Here is a 16,922-nt window from a genome sequence, read left to right as displayed (position 1 = left end):
TTTCTCCATTTTTTTCACTTTCCGTCTGTCTGTTTTAACATGTGAAGTGACTGTCTTGTAGGCAGCACAGAAATAGATCTCGTTTTGTTTTTTTTTTTATCCATTCAATAACCCTTTGTCTTTTGATTGGAGCATTTAGTCTATTTACGTTTAAAGCAGTTACTGGTAGGTTGTACTTATTGCCATTTTGTTCATTGTTTTCTGGTTATTTTCTTAGTTCTTTGTTTCTTTCTTTTTCTCTTGCTATCTTTCCTTGTGATTTAATGACTCTTTAGTGTTGTGCTTGGATTCCTTTCTCTTTTGTGTGTGTTCATCTATTATGGGATCTTGGTTTGTAGGCTTGAGGTTCATATATAATGCCCTATGTATATAGCAGTTTATATTGAGTGGATGGTCACTTAAGTTAAAACACCACATTTTTACTCCTTCCTTTACATTTTATGTATATGACATCATATTTTACATCTTTCTATTTGTGAGTCTCTTAACTAATTTTTTAAGTATACTTGATTTTGCTACTTTTTTCTTTCAACTTTCACACTAGCTTTATAAATGATTGATCTTTATGTTTGCTTTTACCTGTGAAATTTTTTCCTTTAATCATTTCCATTCTAGTTATGGCCTTTTCTACTTAAAAAAAAAAAAAAGGCTTTGTATCATTTCTTGTATGGCTAGTTTTGTAGGGAACTTCTTTAACTTTTGTTTGTCTGGGAAAGTCTATCTCTTCTGAATGAGCCTTGTCAGGTAGAGTGTTCTTGGCTGTAGATTTTTTCCTTTCAGCACTCTGAATATATCATTTCACTTCTTTCTGGCCTGAAAAATGTCTGCTAAAAAAATCAGCTGATAGCCTTATGGGGTTTCCCTTGTATGTAACTATTTGTTTTTCTGTTGCTGCTTTTAAGATTCTCTCCTTACCTTTAATTTTTCCTATTTTAACTATTATGTGTCTTTGTGCGGACCACCTTGGGTCCATCTTCTGGGAGGCTTTTGTGCTTCCTGGACCTGGATGTGTGTTTTATTCCCTGCGTTAGGGAAGTTTTCAGCTATTACTTCTTCAAATACGTTTTCTGCCCCCCTGCTTTTCTCCTTTTGGGACCCCCATAATGCAAATGTTAAGATGCTTGATGTTTTCCAGAGGCCCTTTTGCCTACTGTCATTTTAATTTTTTTTTTCTTTTTGCAGTTCAGCTTATGTGGTTTCTGCCACCCCGTCTTCCAAATTTGCTGATCCATTCTTCTGCGTCCTCTGATCTGCTGTTGATCCCCTCGAGCGTATTTTTCATTTCAGTTATTCTGTTTTTTTCAGCATTTTTGGTTCTCTTTTCAATTTTTTATCTCTTTGTTGCAGTTCTCACTGACTTCATCCACTCTCCTTTGAAGTCCAGTGAGCATCTGTGACCATTACTTTGCATTGTTTATTAGGTAGATTACTTATCTCTGTTTTGTTTAGTTCTTTTTCTGAGGTTTTGCCCTGTTATCTCATTTGGAACATATTCCTCTGTCTCCTCATTATTCTTTCTCTGTATTGGGTAGTCAGCTGTCTCCCGGGCCTAAGGTAGTAGCGTTATTAGAAGGCGTCTTGTGTTGGGGCGCCTGGGCGGCGCAGTCGGTTAAGCGTCCGACTTCAGCCAGGTCACGATCTCGCGGTCAGTGAGTTCGAGCCCCGCGTCGGGCTCTGGGCTGATGGCTCAGAGCCTGGAGCCTGTTTCCGATTCTGTGTCTCCCTCTCTCTCTGCCCCTCCCCCGTTCATGCTCTGTCTCTCTCTGTCCCAAAAATAAATAAACGTTGAAAAAAAAAAAAAAAAAAAAAAGAAGGCGTCTTGTGGAGCCCAGTATTGCAATCCCTCCTGGTCACCAGAACCAGGTGCTCTGGGGTGTCCCCTCTGTGGGTTGTGTGTGCTCTGCTGTTGGGTGGGGACTGCTGTGGATGTGCTGGTGGCCGGGGCTGGCCCTCAGTCCAGCTGCCTACAGTGACCAGCCATGACCACTGTGGGCACACTGGTGGGCACAGCTGGACTTCAGTGTGGTGGTCTGAGAGGCCTGGCTGTAGCTGCTGTGGGAATGCTTGGTGAGGGGCGACCTTTGGTGCAGCTGGTTAAGAGGCCTCTGTAGCTACTGCCCATGTGCTGGTGGCCGGGTGGCTCCCTCCCTCCCTGGGGCACGAATTGCTTTGGATTTGGATGGGCCCCATCCTGACCAAGGCTGCCTGCTAGGTGCAGCAGGAGCCACTTTGGAGGAGTGCCAGCAGGGACAGGTGGGTTGGGTGGGACTAGTCTGAAGGGAATACTGGGCATAGTGTTAGCAAGGTAGATGGATAGTGTCAGAACTGGCTTCTGCCAGTGCTGGGCCAGCGAGACTGAAGGAGGGGAGAAAAAAAAAAAAAGATGCCTACCAGCATTTTCCATAATCTCTTCAAAAATTTCTTTCTAAAAAAAAAAAAAAAAAAAAAAATTTCTTTTTAGAATAGTAGTCAAGAGAGTAGATACTGGGTTCCAACCCTGCCTCCATTATTTACTAGTTTTATAACATTAAGGAAGTTACTTAAAATTAGTGTCATAGTTTCCTCAGCCTTACAATGAGAATATTAGTACTTTCCTCATATGGTTATTTTTAATTTAGATGAGCTATTACATATAAGGCAGTTAGCACAGTGCCTGCCTTTCAATATATGCTAGTTATCGTTTGTAATACTTTTCTTTTTGGTGTATTTTTTTTTCTAATTTTTAAAAAATGTTTATTTATTTTGAGAGAGAGGGAGAAGAGTGAGACAGAACATAAGTGGGGGGAGGGGCAGAGAGAGAGGGAGACACAGAATCTAAACCAGGCTCTAGGCTCTGAGTAGTCAGCACAGAGCCCGATGTGGGGCTCAAACTCATGAGCCATGAAATCATGACCTGAGCCAAAGTTGGACACTTAACCAGCTGAGCCACCCAGGTGCCCCTCTTTTTGGTTGAATTCTATTTACTTACATGTAAAATAATTTTCTTTAACTCTTTTATTTTTAGAGTTTTAATAATTCCTACATCCAAATATTTCTTATTCTCAACTTATTTCACTTACTGTGAGGTTAGATCTAAATATAAAAACCTGTATAAAAATTACCTTTGTGACTAGTTATTAATATTAAAATTGAGGGGTGCCTGGTTGGGTCAGTCGGTTGAATGTCTAGCTCTTGATTTCGGCTTAGGTCGTGATCTCAGGGTTGTGGGATCGAGCCCCACATCAGGCTTTGCGCTAGAGTGGAGCCTGCTTGAGATTCTCTCTCTCTCCCCCTCTGCCCCTACCCCTGACTTGTGGTCTCTCTCTCCCTCTCTCTCTCTGTCTCCCTCTCTCTGTCTCCCCCCCCCTCTCTCCAAAACAAAAAACAAACCTATACATTTTATTTCCATTTCATGCTTTAGCTGCACAGTTTAGGTGCACATACACATATGTATGTGTATGTGTATGTTTTCAGCTGTGCCTCTCTAGGCTTTTTGGTTCTTTCCATCATTTGTACATTTCCTGTAAGTAAGGATAGCCCCTGGGATATCTTAACACAGGTTATTTTCTCTCTTACAGGAGGAGGCCTCAAAATAAAATGAAAAAATCTCCCGTGGGCAGCTGGCGTTCCTTTTTCAACTTGGGGAAATCATCATCTGTTTCTAAGCGGAAGTTGCAGCGGAATGAGAGTGAGCCTTCTGAGATGAAAGCCATGGCTCTGAAAGGTTGGTGCTCTCCTGCCCTTCCTGTGCTCTGCTGCCGGGACAGCAGCCCACACGGCCGCTCCGCACTGCCCGTCCCGTGGCGCACTCTGGGTCTGTAGTCAGTGTATTGTTATGCTGTGTTTCTGTATGGTGTGTCCACGGTTGTGGTGCTACCCCTGAATTGTCTTCTTTTATGCGCAGACACATACATAAGCACGTAGAAGTACCCAGTTTCTTGTGGAAACTGTGTAGATTATATAGAGTGAGAATGTGGTTAAAATTCACAACATACTCATAACATAGTTTTGTATATTGCTGTTAATACAAAATAACTGCCGTGGTGTTTAAGTTTATTCATGTACATTTATATAGATTTAAAATGTGATAAAACCATGTTTCAGCCTGCCTTTTAAGTTTATGACTCTTACAACCAAGGAATCTATCTTTTTCCTGGGTAATTCGTTGATGAGAGTATCTTATTATATTAAGAAATCGCTTACTGTTGTTGAAAATACTACTCGTAACAGTAGTTTAAAATCCATCATCTCATTGACAGCTTCTGAATCTAGGAAGGATAGTAGTGCTTGAATGTTAGAAATACAACATTCAGTTCATTTAATTCATCATTCGGTTTGCCGTCATGTACTAAGTAAGCATATACTAGATATATTGATAGCAGCCTCCCAGATAAAAAGAAAATTAAGATACTGCCCCTACCTTCGGAGACTTACTTGGGAAATCATATGTGTAAGAAGATAAGTTTCATTCAGAATCAGAGCAATTGAGGTAGATGTTTGTGTGAGGTATTTATGGTAGGACATGCCAATTTGTATAGGGAAAGGGACTAGTGGCCAGAAATACACCCTTTGACTTGGTTTTTTGAAAGATAAGTAGGGATTCATGTGATCACCAAGAGGCTGAGAAAGGTATTTCAGGAAATGAGAGTAAGGTGTGTGCTCATGTGTGGAGCAGGGAACTTGGCTGGGTACATTATGGTACAAAAAGAGGTTTCGGTCCCTAGGGGCCTTGCGTGCTTGTCAGAGTTTTGGTTTCGTCTTCCATTGCTTTGGGGGTTATCAAGTGGCTTTAATAATGTAACACAATCACACTTGCATTGAAGAAAGATGACTTCAGCAGCAGTATAGGGAATATATGGGGAGAGAAGAAGACTGGAGACTGGACAGTAATTAGGAGACAGTTACAATTGTACAACCAAGAAACAAACAGTGAGTGTCTGGAGTAAGCAGTGACAGTAGAAGTGGGAAATAGATTTGAGATATTTAGGAAGCAGAATCTATCTACAAGGCTGAGTGACCAAAGGATTGTGAAGGATGAGAAAAAAAGAGGAGCAAAGATCATTTTCAGTTCTCATTAAATGATTAGGGAGATGGCATTATTCATGTAGGGAGTAGTAGTCTGGGTAAGAAAAACGATGTGTTTATTTTGGACACGGTGAGTTGGACATGGCCAAGAGATGATTAGTAGTATGGATCTGGAATTCAGTAAAGGGGCTTAATATTAGTAGAAATATGGATTTGGAAGTCATCAGCAAACGCTCAAGGATGAAAACTCTGGAGAGAGATTTTATGGGAGAGCCTGTTGAGTGAGAGAAGCAGATTGGGAACTGAATCTGGAGAAAAGCAGTGTTTAAAGGACTGGAAAAAGGAGAGTTGTTATGAAAAGAGTAAGAGGAAATGATTACAGAAGGATAGGCAGTGGACACACCTTACTCTCATTTCTGTGATCACCAGAAATCATGGAGGAGGGGTTTAAACAGAAAGTGTCACCAGTGTTGAGTGTGGCCAAGAGGTAAATGAGGATGATGATATTTAACAAATAAGATCCAACATACGTAATCAAGGCACTGTATTAGTTTCCTAGGGCTGTCATAACAAGTTGCTACAAATTGGGTGACTTAAACCAACAGAAGTTTATCCCCTCATAGTTCTGTAGGCTAAAAGTCTGAAACTGAGGTGTCAGCAAGGCCATATACCCTGGATGAATCTTCCCTCACCTCTTCCAGCTTCTGCTGGCTCTTGGTGGTGTCACTCCACTCCCTGCCTGTCTTTGCATGGCCTCCTCGGTCTCTGTGTCCTCTCTGCTTAGAAGGACACCAGTCATTAGATTTAGGGCTTACCCTAAGTCTAGTATGATGTCATCTTAAGATATCATGCTAGTCTTTAGGAAATACAACGGAAAGAAGTTTTAAAATTCATCTGTATTCTCAAGTTCATAATCTTTTAGAAGAGATTTTTCACATAGGAAACCATCTGAAAACAAGACAGCACCTTATATAATATAATGCTTAAATTGAATGTGATTGTCAAAATGTAAAGCTGTTCACTCTTGGCAGTTTAAATATGTGTAGAGACGAACAGTGTTCCTTTCCTCTACATCTGTAGCAGTGAATAAAACTTCACGCTATTTGGATTTCCTTCTTCAGGTGGCAGGGCGGAAGGAACCCTCCGTTCAGCTAAGAGTGAAGAATCTCTTACTTCTCTCCATGCAGTCGATGGTAAGACTAAAAGCATCAATTGTTTTATTCTTTATTTCATTAAAGAACACAATTGAGGATATTTAATAAGTACATGCTTAATAAATAGGCTATAGACTATCATTTCCGAAGAACCCTAATATCTAGCATTGTCCATTGATATTTTCATATAGTACCAGTCTCTCATTTCCTCACTTTGACATGATTGCTATTCAGTTTACATAAAAATAGGTGAAATGTTTTAAGTTAACCATTTATATTTATTAATGCCCAGTGGAAAATGATGTTATTAGTATTTCTTGCTTTAGATTTCATGAAAGCACAGTCTCACAAAGTATAAAATGAAGCAGCTTTCAGACTAGTAGTCTTTTGTCTTGTAAATGGCTTAACCTGACATTAAATTTCATAGATCAGATTGATTATAGGCAGTCCTCATTATCTGAAGATATATCCTCAGTATGAGGAGAAGAAAACTTGCAAGTGAATCCTCTTAAAATGGCGACCAAAATTCTAGTAAAGAGTACAAAATGGTTTCACTGCAACTTGACAAAACTAAAAATCAGGAAAGTAAGTTTTTTAAGCCCCTACTTGGCGAAAGTCAGGTTATAGTTGCAGTTATGTACTATGTTTTAGACTGAACAATGAACTGCAATATTAGAAGAACGTACAACTATTTTGACAAAACCATATAATAGCAAATAGGACATCCTTTACTTCATGTTTGGCATATGCAGCAGGATTGTAAAGAAGGCCCTTTTGGGGGCTCCTGGGTGGTTCAGTCAGTTAAGTGTCAGACTCTTGATTTTGGCTTAGGTCATGACCTCATGGTTTTGGGATCCTGAGATTGAGCCCTATGTTAGGCTCCGTGCTCACTGTGGAGGCTGCTTAAGATTCTCTCTTGTTCCCTCCCTCTACCCCTCCCCCACTTGCACTCACTCACTTGCTCTGGCTCTCTCTCTCAAAAAAAAAAAAAGGCCCTTTTTACAAAAATAATCAGGAGCTACATTGATTTCCCAAGGGCTTTCTTAATCTGTTGATATTAAAATCATGTTTTTGAGGTATCTTGGGTGTCGTCATGCTGGTCAGATTTCTCATCTTCATTTATTAACTCTTCTAACTGCCAGATCCTCATAGACCCGTGGCTCTGCTTGTGATTCAAGAAACCCTCACACATCCCTTAGTTGGGTGTCTGACATCTTAAGGGTTCCAAGATTTTCCATTTCTCTGTAGTTAAGAGAATGACTCACAGATATAATGAACTGGACTGGGTAGATGCCAGTATTTTTTTAAAAATATTTTTAATGTTTATTTATTTTTGAGAGAGATACAGAGAGACCGAGAGCAAGCAAGGGAGGGGCAGAGAGAGAGAGAGGGAGACACAGAATCCGAAGCAGGCTCCAGGCTCCAAGCTTTCAGCACAGAGCCCGATACGGGGCTCAAATTTACGAACCGTGAGATCATGACCTGAGCCTAAGTCAGACGCTCAACCGACTGAGTCACCCAGGCACCCCTGAGTAGATGCCAGTATTAAGCAGAAAATAACATTTTAGTAGAGATTAATTTTATAAGTGGTTAACACATTTTGAATGCATTTATCTAGTTCTTTATAGTACATTTTCAACATGGTGATTCTAATAATTGTAATAGAATGGTGGGATAGAAGATTTCTTTTACCAGTGGATATTTAGCAATATCATAAAATCATGTAACAGTCTACTGTGGAAGGACTCTGCCTGAGAAACTCAAAGCCTATACTCATTCAAGAAAAAAAATGAAATTGTTTTTGCTTAAGTATCTGAAAAGAATCCTGTACTAAGTATATGTAAATACTTTATGGAATTGTAGGGAGTTTTTAGTTGAGATGTTTGCTTTTTAAAAATGTGGTTATTATGAGGATTTTTCCTCCAAAGAAACAAAAACAAAAACAAAAATCCCCTTTGCTATTATATATCCAAAGTACTCTTTTAGTGGTTGATTCTTAGAAGTCATGTGTGAGATGAGTGATAAACTAAGACCAAAAGAAATGAAATCTTGCCCAAAGTCACCACAGGAGGCAATGTTGGACTAATAATAATAGTTTTGAGTCCTTTTTCCTGTTGAAACCATCAAAGGCTGCATTCTCTCTCAGAATATTATCAGATGTTTTTGTTATTTAGCTTTTGGTATGCCCAAGAGACAATTTCTGGAAAGAAACTGAGACGTTAACATTTTCTTACCCTACATAGTGCATTACTAGTCTACTGACTAGGTGACTTTCATGGTGTTGTGTATTGTGTATCATATGCATTCAAATGTTGATACTGTTACCCGTTTTTGCCAGGCGATTCCAAGCTGTTCCGACCTCGAAGACCCAGATCTAGCAGTGATGCACTGAGTGCCTCTTTTAATGGAGAAATGCTGGGGAACCGCTGTAATTCCTATGATAATCTGCCCCATGACAATGAAAGTGAGGAGGAAGTAGGGCTGCTCCATATTCCAGCTCTTATGTCTTCTCACGCAGCTGAAGATGTTGACTTGAGCCCACCAGACATTGGAGTAGCCAGCCTGGATTTTGATCCCATGTCATTTCAGTGTAGTCCCCCTAAGGCTGAATCAGAATGTCTGGAGAGCGGTGCCTCCTTTTTAGATTCATTAGGATACTCCAAGGATAAACCAAGTACCAATAAAAAGGATACAGAAGCAGGTGGTAGCCAGTCGCAGACTCCAGGAAGCACGGCAAGTTCTGAAGCCGTTTCTCCTCTGCAGGAGAAACTGAGTCCATTCTTTACCCTGGACTTGAGCCCAACTGAAGAGAAGTCATCCAAGCCATCCTCATTCACTGAAAAGGTTGTCTACGCTTTCTCTCCAAAGATTGGACGGAAACTAAGCAAATCGCCTTCAATGAACATATCTGAGCCAATTTCAGTGACTCTTCCCACTCGGGTATCTGAAGTCATTGGTACAGTTTCAAATACAGCAGCTCCGAATGCGTCTTCTCCAACTTGGAACAAAAGCATTGAAGAAAGTGATGTCATAAATAGATCCCCCACCCAGGTAGTAAAGATGAAAACAAAAGAGAGAGAGTCCCAAGAAGGATGTGAGTCTGAAGTTCAGCCCCTAGACCAGGTGGCTGCTGCAGAAGTAGAGTCACCAGGGAAAGAGGAACAGGCCGTCTTAAGCAGTCAGAGTAAGGCTGTACCTTCTGGACAGACTCAGACAGGTACCATTTGTTTTTCTCCATTCTTTCTTTAAGCTAAGAGGGATCATCAATCCTGTTTGCCATCTGTGCCTTTTAAGAGAGAAATTTGCTCCACAGCTAGCCTTTAATCAAAGAGAATGTTTTTTTGTTTTTTCTGGGAGGTGCTGATGGCTCAAAGCCCTAAATTAAAATCAGTCAAACAAAAGTCTCCCAAAGGACCGATGGTCCTGCTCCAGACCTTCATAAAGTCCCCTTTTAAAGTCTTTGGACAGTCAGAATTCATGGATAATTTTTGCACAGCTTCGTAGCTCTTGATTCTGTTTTCTCTTCTAATAAAAATACCTATATTATAGCCTTACAAGTTAACCAGCCAGCCTACACCATCAAATGTAAAAAACAAAAACAAACAAAAAAAAGTATTCTTAATAACAGTCTTCAGGCACTTGAAGCTTGTTTTCTAAGCAATCTTTTCTGAGCCAGATGAGGGACCTGCTTTTTTTTCCCCCTCATCTCTGTAGCAGTTCAAGAGGAGATTGCAATCTCTAAACAATTTGTTTTAGTTTTCCTCCTGAACCAGATGTGTTCTCTACAACATTTGCATGTGGGATGGAAGTCATGGATTGCCATTTTGAAATATGGAAGGCACCTATTTGGTAGTGATCAGATGGGGAGTGTTTGGATTTCCAGTACAGGATAACACAAGCTACCTTTTCACTCTCATTTTCTTTCCCAATTTCCCACCAGGAGCAGTTACCCATGACCCCCCTCAGGATTCCGTTCCCGTCAGTTCAGTCTCTCTTATCCCACCACCACCGCCTCCGAAAAATGTGGCCCGCCTGTTGGCGCTAGCACTGGCTGAGTCTGCACAGCAAGCTTCAACTCAGTCATTGAAGAGACCAGGGCCCGCCCAGGCTGCTTATACGAATTACGGAGACCTAGCAGTGGCTGCAAACGAAGATAAACTGCCTAGTTCCTACTCTAACATCACTCTAGATAAAGCCTATTACCAAACTGATAGGCCAGCAGAGGAATCCCGCCTCCAGAATGAGGTATCTGGGAACTGTGGCCAGCCTGTAGCAGACACGGCAGTTGGGAATCACGCTCATTCCAGTGCAACTGAATCCGGGGAGCAGCTCCACCAGGCAGACTTACCAGGGAATCATCCACATCAAACCTATTTATCTGGGGACCCAGAAAAGGCCAGAATCCCATCAGTTCCCTTAACAGACTCTAAGTCTGATGATCACATAAGCTTCTCTGAAGACCATTCTGGGAAGACCAGTATGCCAACTGTCTCCTTTATGGATCAGGACCAGCCTCAGCTTCATTTCTATAGCGGAGATCAGCCTCCTTATCTTGGTGCAAGTGTAGATAAACCCCATCACCCTTCAGAACTTGCAGACAAATCTCCCACACCTTCTAGTTTGCCGAAGGACAAAATCTACCCTCCTTCTGGGTCCCCTGAAGAGAATACCAGCACAGCCACCATGGCTTACCTGACAACCACTCCGGCGGCGGCTGAGATAAGCACCAGGGAAGCCAGTTGGGATGTGGTCCAGCAACCCACCGCAGCTGATTTTGCTGCCGCCACCCTCCAGCGTCCGCACAGAACTAGCCGCCCCCTTCCCCCCCCTCCCTCCCAGAGGCCAGCGGAGCAGCTGCCCGTCACGGGGCAGGTACAAGCAGCGGCCAGCACAGGATTAAATAATTCCCACAAGGTAAGAAGGGGAGGGATTCAGGGAGATGAAAGAAATGCTTTCCAAAGGTATGTCATTTGTCAGCAGGGTGAGTCAGATACGACATTTATTTTAAGTCCTGTGGCAGGTTTCCATGAAACGTTTCCTATCTGAGGTTGGACCCTGCCTTTACCCTGATGCTGGTTGTTCTCTGAGGAAGGAGCAGTTACTCAATGATTGTTGTTGAACTCTGCCTGCTATCTTCTCTTCCTAAAGCATCTAGGTGTTTTCTTCTTGTAATACAGAGAGGTCATGATCAAATAAGTCACATTGGGCTGCAGCTCTCGGGGCTGCAGGTTGGTATTTTTTGTTTTTTGTTTTTTGCCCAACTCCACCAGTGATTCATTGTGACTGTGGGCAAGTCATTTAACCACCCTGTGCCAATTATTCACATGTGCACAATGACCGTGCTTTATTCTGCCTTTCTGCTTTACAGAGGTTTTAGAAATGTAAGCGATTACATCATTTTAGGTCTTTTGTTAGTTCCTAGCATAAGCCAGCAGGTTGTTCTGCAGCCAGACATCTGTTGTGATGAGAGAATGTTGTATGCAGAATGCTGAAGTTTCTTTCAAATTTTCTCGTACTTTAGAAAAGTAGTCCATGCGTTTTGTGGTCACCGTGAACTAAAAGGACTTCAATATCTAGTCTTTAGTGGAGGATGCTGTTTCTAGCAACTGCTTCTCAGGGAGCGCTGTTGCCGTGGGCATCCCGTTTGGCTTCAGCTGCTACAGACCAGGGTGGAATAGAAGGTGGGGACAGACACTAACTGATTTGAATGGCACATCAGGTCACTTCCTTACCCTTCCCTGGATTCGGGGGCTTAAACTGCTCACTACCTGTCACTGTGATTCACTTCACAAATCTCTCCAGCTGGGATCAACTCTTCTTGTTTAACAAAATGTTCTTGGCATGGAGGCTGAGCTAGATGGATAGGCTAGCTAGATGGGTGTATATTTTTGAGCTTGACTATGCTTTAAAAAATGTTTTTAATGTTTACTTATTTTTGAGAGACAGAGACAGAGCATGAGCAGGGCACAGGCAGAGAAAGAGGGAGACACAGAATCCGAAGCAGGCTCCAGGCTCCGAGCTGTCAGCACAGAGGCTGACATGGGGCTCGAAACCCACAGACTGCGAGATCATGAGATCATGACCTGAGTTGAAGTTGGATGCTTAACCGACTGAGCCACTCAGGTGCCCCTGAGCTTGACTATGTGTTTTGGTCTGCACATTAAGGTCATGTCATAAGCAGCCTTGTCTCACATTGAAGACTGATCGTAAGTTAGAACAGTTTTCCAAGGATGGTAATGGCTGCTGTGGCAGCTGCAGCACAGACCTTCTTTTCCTGGCAGCGAGGACGGACTGGCTTGCCGTCTTGACCAGTGCCACCACATGGCTTGGGAAATTTCATGCTGCTACTCCAAATAGCCTCAGAGTGTGGGTTACGAATCGAACAGTGTTTGATTCCACAGAGGGGAGCATAAAAAACAAGCTCATAATGTGGTCATCTTTCAATAGGTTCACGCAGTTCCAGCTCCAGAGAGACCACCTGAACCCAGAGCCACCGATGACCCCGCACATGTCCTGGTCGGTGATGGCAGCACAGCCGTTCAGTGTCCCATGTCTGCTCCTGCTCTCCAGCCGGGCCTTCCTGACAAGGTGCGGGAAGGTGCCAGGGCCCCGCCACTGCACCTGCGTGCCGAGTCTGTCCCCGTGTACTCATCCTGTGGCTTTACCGCACCGGTGCCCCCCACCAGGACGCTGGAGAGTAAAATGGCCACTGCCATCCACTCCAATAGTGCAGATCCTGCCAGCAGCGCCAGCTATCACCCCTTTGTCACTGCTTCCTCAGCTCCTGTGGACGATGTTCTGCCTTTACCACTTCCTGTCCCACAACCTAAGCATGCTTCTCAGAAGACGACTTATTCCGCCTTCGCGAGGCCTGATGTCACCACTGAACCCTTTGGTCCAGAAAACTGTCTGCATTTCAGTATGATCCCCAACTGCCAGTACCGTCCCCAGAGCGTACCTCCACACCACAATAAATTGGAGCAGCACCAGGTGTATGGTGCCAGATCAGAGCCACCAGCCTCCATGGGACCTCGTTATAACACATATGTGGCCCCAGGAAGAAACGCGTCTGGACATCACTCCAAGCCATGCGGCCGAGTTGAGTATGTATCTTCTTTGGGCTCCTCCGTTAGGAGTAGTTGTTACCCTGAAGATATTCCTCCGTACCCTACCATCCGGAGGGTACAGTCTCTCCATGCCCCTCCATCTTCCATGATTCGCTCGGTTCCCATTTCACGGACGGAAGTTCCCCCAGACGATGAACCAGCCTACTGCCCAAGACCCCTGTACCAGTATAAGCCATATCAGTCCTCCCAGGCCCGCTCAGATTATCACGTCACTCAGCTTCAGCCTTACTTTGAGAATGGCCGGGTCCACTACCGATATAGCCCATACTCCAGTTCTTCTAGCTCCTATTACAGTCCAGAAGGAGCCCTGTGTGATGTGGACGCCTACAGCACAGTACAGCTGAGGCCCCTTCACCGCCTACCCAATCGCGATTTTGCCTTCTACAATCCGAGGCTGCAAGGAAAGAACTTCTACAGTTACGCTGGTTTGCTCCCACGTCCCCGGGCCAACATGACCGGCTATTTCTCTGGTAATGACCATAATGTAGTCAACATGCCTCCAACTGCTGAGGTAAAGCACACTTACACCTCATGGGATCTTGAGGACATGGAAAAATACCGCATGCAGTCTATCCGGAGAGAGAGCCGCGCTCGGCAGAAGGTGAAAGGGCCTGTCATGTCCCAGTATGATAACATGACCCCGGCCGTGCAGGATGACCTGGGCGGGATCTATGTCATCCACCTGCGTAGTAAATCAGATCCTGGGAAAACTGGACTTCTCTCAGTGGCAGAGGGCAAGGAGGGGCGGCACGCAGCCAAGGCCGTCAGTCCCGAGGGAGAGGAGCGCTTCTACAGGAAGCATCCAGAGCCAGAGTTTGATAGAGCCCACCACCACGGAGGATATGGCAACGGACAGTCGGAGAAACCATCCCTCCCTCAGAAGCAGAGTAGCCTCAGGAACAGGAAGCTTCACGACATGGGTTGTAGTCTCCCTGAGCACAGGGCACATCAGGAAGCAAGCCATAGGCAGTTATGTGAATCAAAAAATGGGCCACCTTACCCCCAAGGGGCTGGCCAGTTAGATTATGGGCCCAAAGGGATTCCAGACACTTCTGAGCCAGTCAACTACCATAACTCTGGAGGGACATACATGACATCGGGGCAGGAGTCTCTGAGACTGAACCACAAAGAGGTGAGGCTCTCCAAAGAGCTGGAGAGGCCTCGGGCTAGGCAGCCTCCCGCCCCAGAGAAACACTCCAGAGACTGCTACAAAGAGGAGGAACACCTGGGCCAGTCAGTAGTCCCACCCCCGAAACCGGAGCGGAGTCATAGCCTGAAGCTCCACCATACTCAGCATTCGGAGAGGGACCCCACTGTGCTGTACCAATACCAAACACACGGCAAGCGCCAGGGCGGTATGACTGTTGTGTCCCAGTATGACAACCTGGAGGGTTACCACTCCCCACCCCAGCACCAGCGAGGAGGCTTTGCAGGAGGAGCGATGGGGACCTATGTGCCCTCTGGCTTCCCCCACCCACAAAACAGGACATATGCTACCGCTCTGGGTCAGGGGGCCTTCCTGCCCACAGAGTTGTCCTTGCAGCACCCCGAAACACAGATCCATGCAGAATGAGCCCCGGAGCAATAGAGTTGAAGCAGCCTCTGCTGGACAGTGGACTGTTCTATTTTTTTCAGTAACCAAAAAGATTAAAAAAAAAAAAAAAGCTACAATTCCCCCCTACCACATTAAAAACAACAACAAAAAAGAAAAATTACCATTTTTCCCCCTTTCCTGCTTCATCACCACCTCTTCCATCTATAGACTGATTTTTGTCATTAAAAGAAATCTGAATGATTGTAAAGCACTGTGTTGAAAACCTAGTGAAGAAATTTGTCACAGACCATACTTGCCATATGGGGCTAATTTTGTAAGAGCCTGAGGACTGCCTTTCACCGAATTTGAATTTAACTTTGTCCTTCTTAGTGTTTGCTATATAGTGCAGAGCAGTTTCTGTCTATTTCCTGGTAGGCTTTTGCATTTTCTGTGGCATTCCTCCGTACTTTTTCAGTAGCCATGCAGGTGCCCAGACTGACACTCAGTTACCCTCACTTCCTTCTCCCTGATTTGGAAGGGTCTGGTGTGTTAAATTCGAACAGAGAAAAACTTCTCCCCGATCCTTCAAATGATTCTGTCAGACAATTAGCACATTATAATTACAAAAAACAATAAAGGAATTAAGACTTGAAGCATTTAAGAAAGAGGCATCATAAAATGTCAGGCCATTTAGACCCAAGCTGAACCACGTCCTTTTCATCCTTCTCAGAGTTGTTCCGTGCAGTTCGGCGAGCAGGCTGATGTCCACTGCAGAAGGGATTCTAAAGTGAGAAGAAGCTTCGTAGGCAGAACTCAGTGAACTTTGTTAGCACCACAGAACCCCATCAGTGCTTCTGATGTGTTGCCTGCCTTCAGTAATTTTTTTTCTCTCAATAATATTTGATAAATTGTAATCCTAGTAAAACATCTCACACCATTTGTTCTCCAAAGCCACTCCCCCCCACGGCCCCCCCCCCCCCGCCATTGGGAGAAAAAAAAACAAACCCAGCATGACTTGACTGGTGGATAAATACACATCGTTTATCATGATTACAAATTTACATGTTAATTTCTGTTTCTAAACCAGAGTACAGGTTTCTTGGGAACTCTTAAAGTAGCTACGAATTACCTGTTAGTAAACTGCAAGCCCCTGCAATAATTACACTTAGTGCACAGCCCCATTGCACCAGAATTCTGGGCAGTTCACTGTTTACATCCTAAAGGATTCACGTGCTGTTTGTTCACACTGTACTTGTGCAAGCACAGTCGTCCTTAATTACCATTTACACCAGCATCGAAGGAATAGCTCTTACAACTCTGCGGGCATGTTAAACATGTTGAGTACCCAGGACTTTCTTTTGAAAGTCACGTTCCCAGTTAGAGCAGGAGCAGACCACTGTCTGGCCGGCCACTCCACTCCATCTTCTCAACACCCCCTGCCCCCCAAGCACATACGCCAGACTGACAAGGCAGTCCTATACTTACAAACGAGTTTAGATTGTCGTGGCATTCCATAACTCTCAGTAATACTTGAGTTTTGTCCATGCACATGTTTTAAAAGCTCAGTTTGTAGAAGACACTAGGAGAATTTCATTCCATTTACTGGATGATTGCTGCTCTGGCTTTTTAAAACTTGGAATTAACTTTTATTTAGAGCAAAGGAAGAAATCTTTTACGAGGCTAAATACATGCTGCTATTATTGCTGTGAAATTGTATAAAGATTAGGATTCCTGCCAGTTCTTTTTTTTATTTAAAAGAAAATCATGTGATTGCATTTTAAGGGTTTATATTTAGAAAAAAATAAAGTTTTAAGAACACATTTATTTATATGTGGAGATACTCTATAAGGTTTTCTTTTGTTTCCCCAGAATTGATGAGAGGAATTCAGTCAATAAAGATCATGGTAGCAATCCTGAAATGCTGACCTATGAAAGGTCTGTGGAAACGGAGGTCTCTAGATTAAACATGTAGACACAATGGGAATATAGTCACAGTGTTAGGAAACCTGATAGGACACTTTCTTCTAGCACACAAACATGTCAGGTGCTACATACAGGATTTTGATCTTTGGTGAGTATGCAGCATTAACGTTTTTTTTTTTA

At 43.6% G+C, this 16,922-nt stretch overlaps 1 protein-coding gene across 3 annotated transcripts in view; it reads left to right on the top strand.

Annotated features, from left to right (window-relative positions):
• Positions 1 to 16,605, top strand: part of ARHGAP32 (Rho GTPase activating protein 32) — a 179,198-nt gene extending 162,593 nt beyond the window's left edge. For all 3 annotated transcript variants that reach the window (XM_032595033.1, XM_032595032.1, XM_030332384.1), the window contains 5 exons: positions 3,558 to 3,703; positions 6,126 to 6,197; positions 8,497 to 9,375; positions 10,099 to 11,072; positions 12,606 to 16,605. In XM_032595033.1, the coding sequence (XP_032450924.1) occupies positions 3,558 to 3,703; positions 6,126 to 6,197; positions 8,497 to 9,375; positions 10,099 to 11,072; positions 12,606 to 14,858 (4,324 nt within the window). In that variant the 3' untranslated portion in view covers positions 14,859 to 16,605. The remainder of the gene's footprint in view (positions 1 to 3,557; positions 3,704 to 6,125; positions 6,198 to 8,496; positions 9,376 to 10,098; positions 11,073 to 12,605) is intronic.
• The last annotated feature ends 317 nt before the right edge of the window (positions 16,606 to 16,922 follow it).

Source organism: Lynx canadensis, chromosome D1, assembly GCF_007474595.2.
Source record: "Lynx canadensis isolate LIC74 chromosome D1, mLynCan4.pri.v2, whole genome shotgun sequence".
In the NCBI taxonomy this organism is placed as follows: Eukaryota; Metazoa; Chordata; class Mammalia; order Carnivora; family Felidae; genus Lynx; species Lynx canadensis.
The sequence above is the reverse complement of the archived record's forward strand: the minus strand, read 5'-3'. Positions and strand labels throughout refer to the sequence as shown.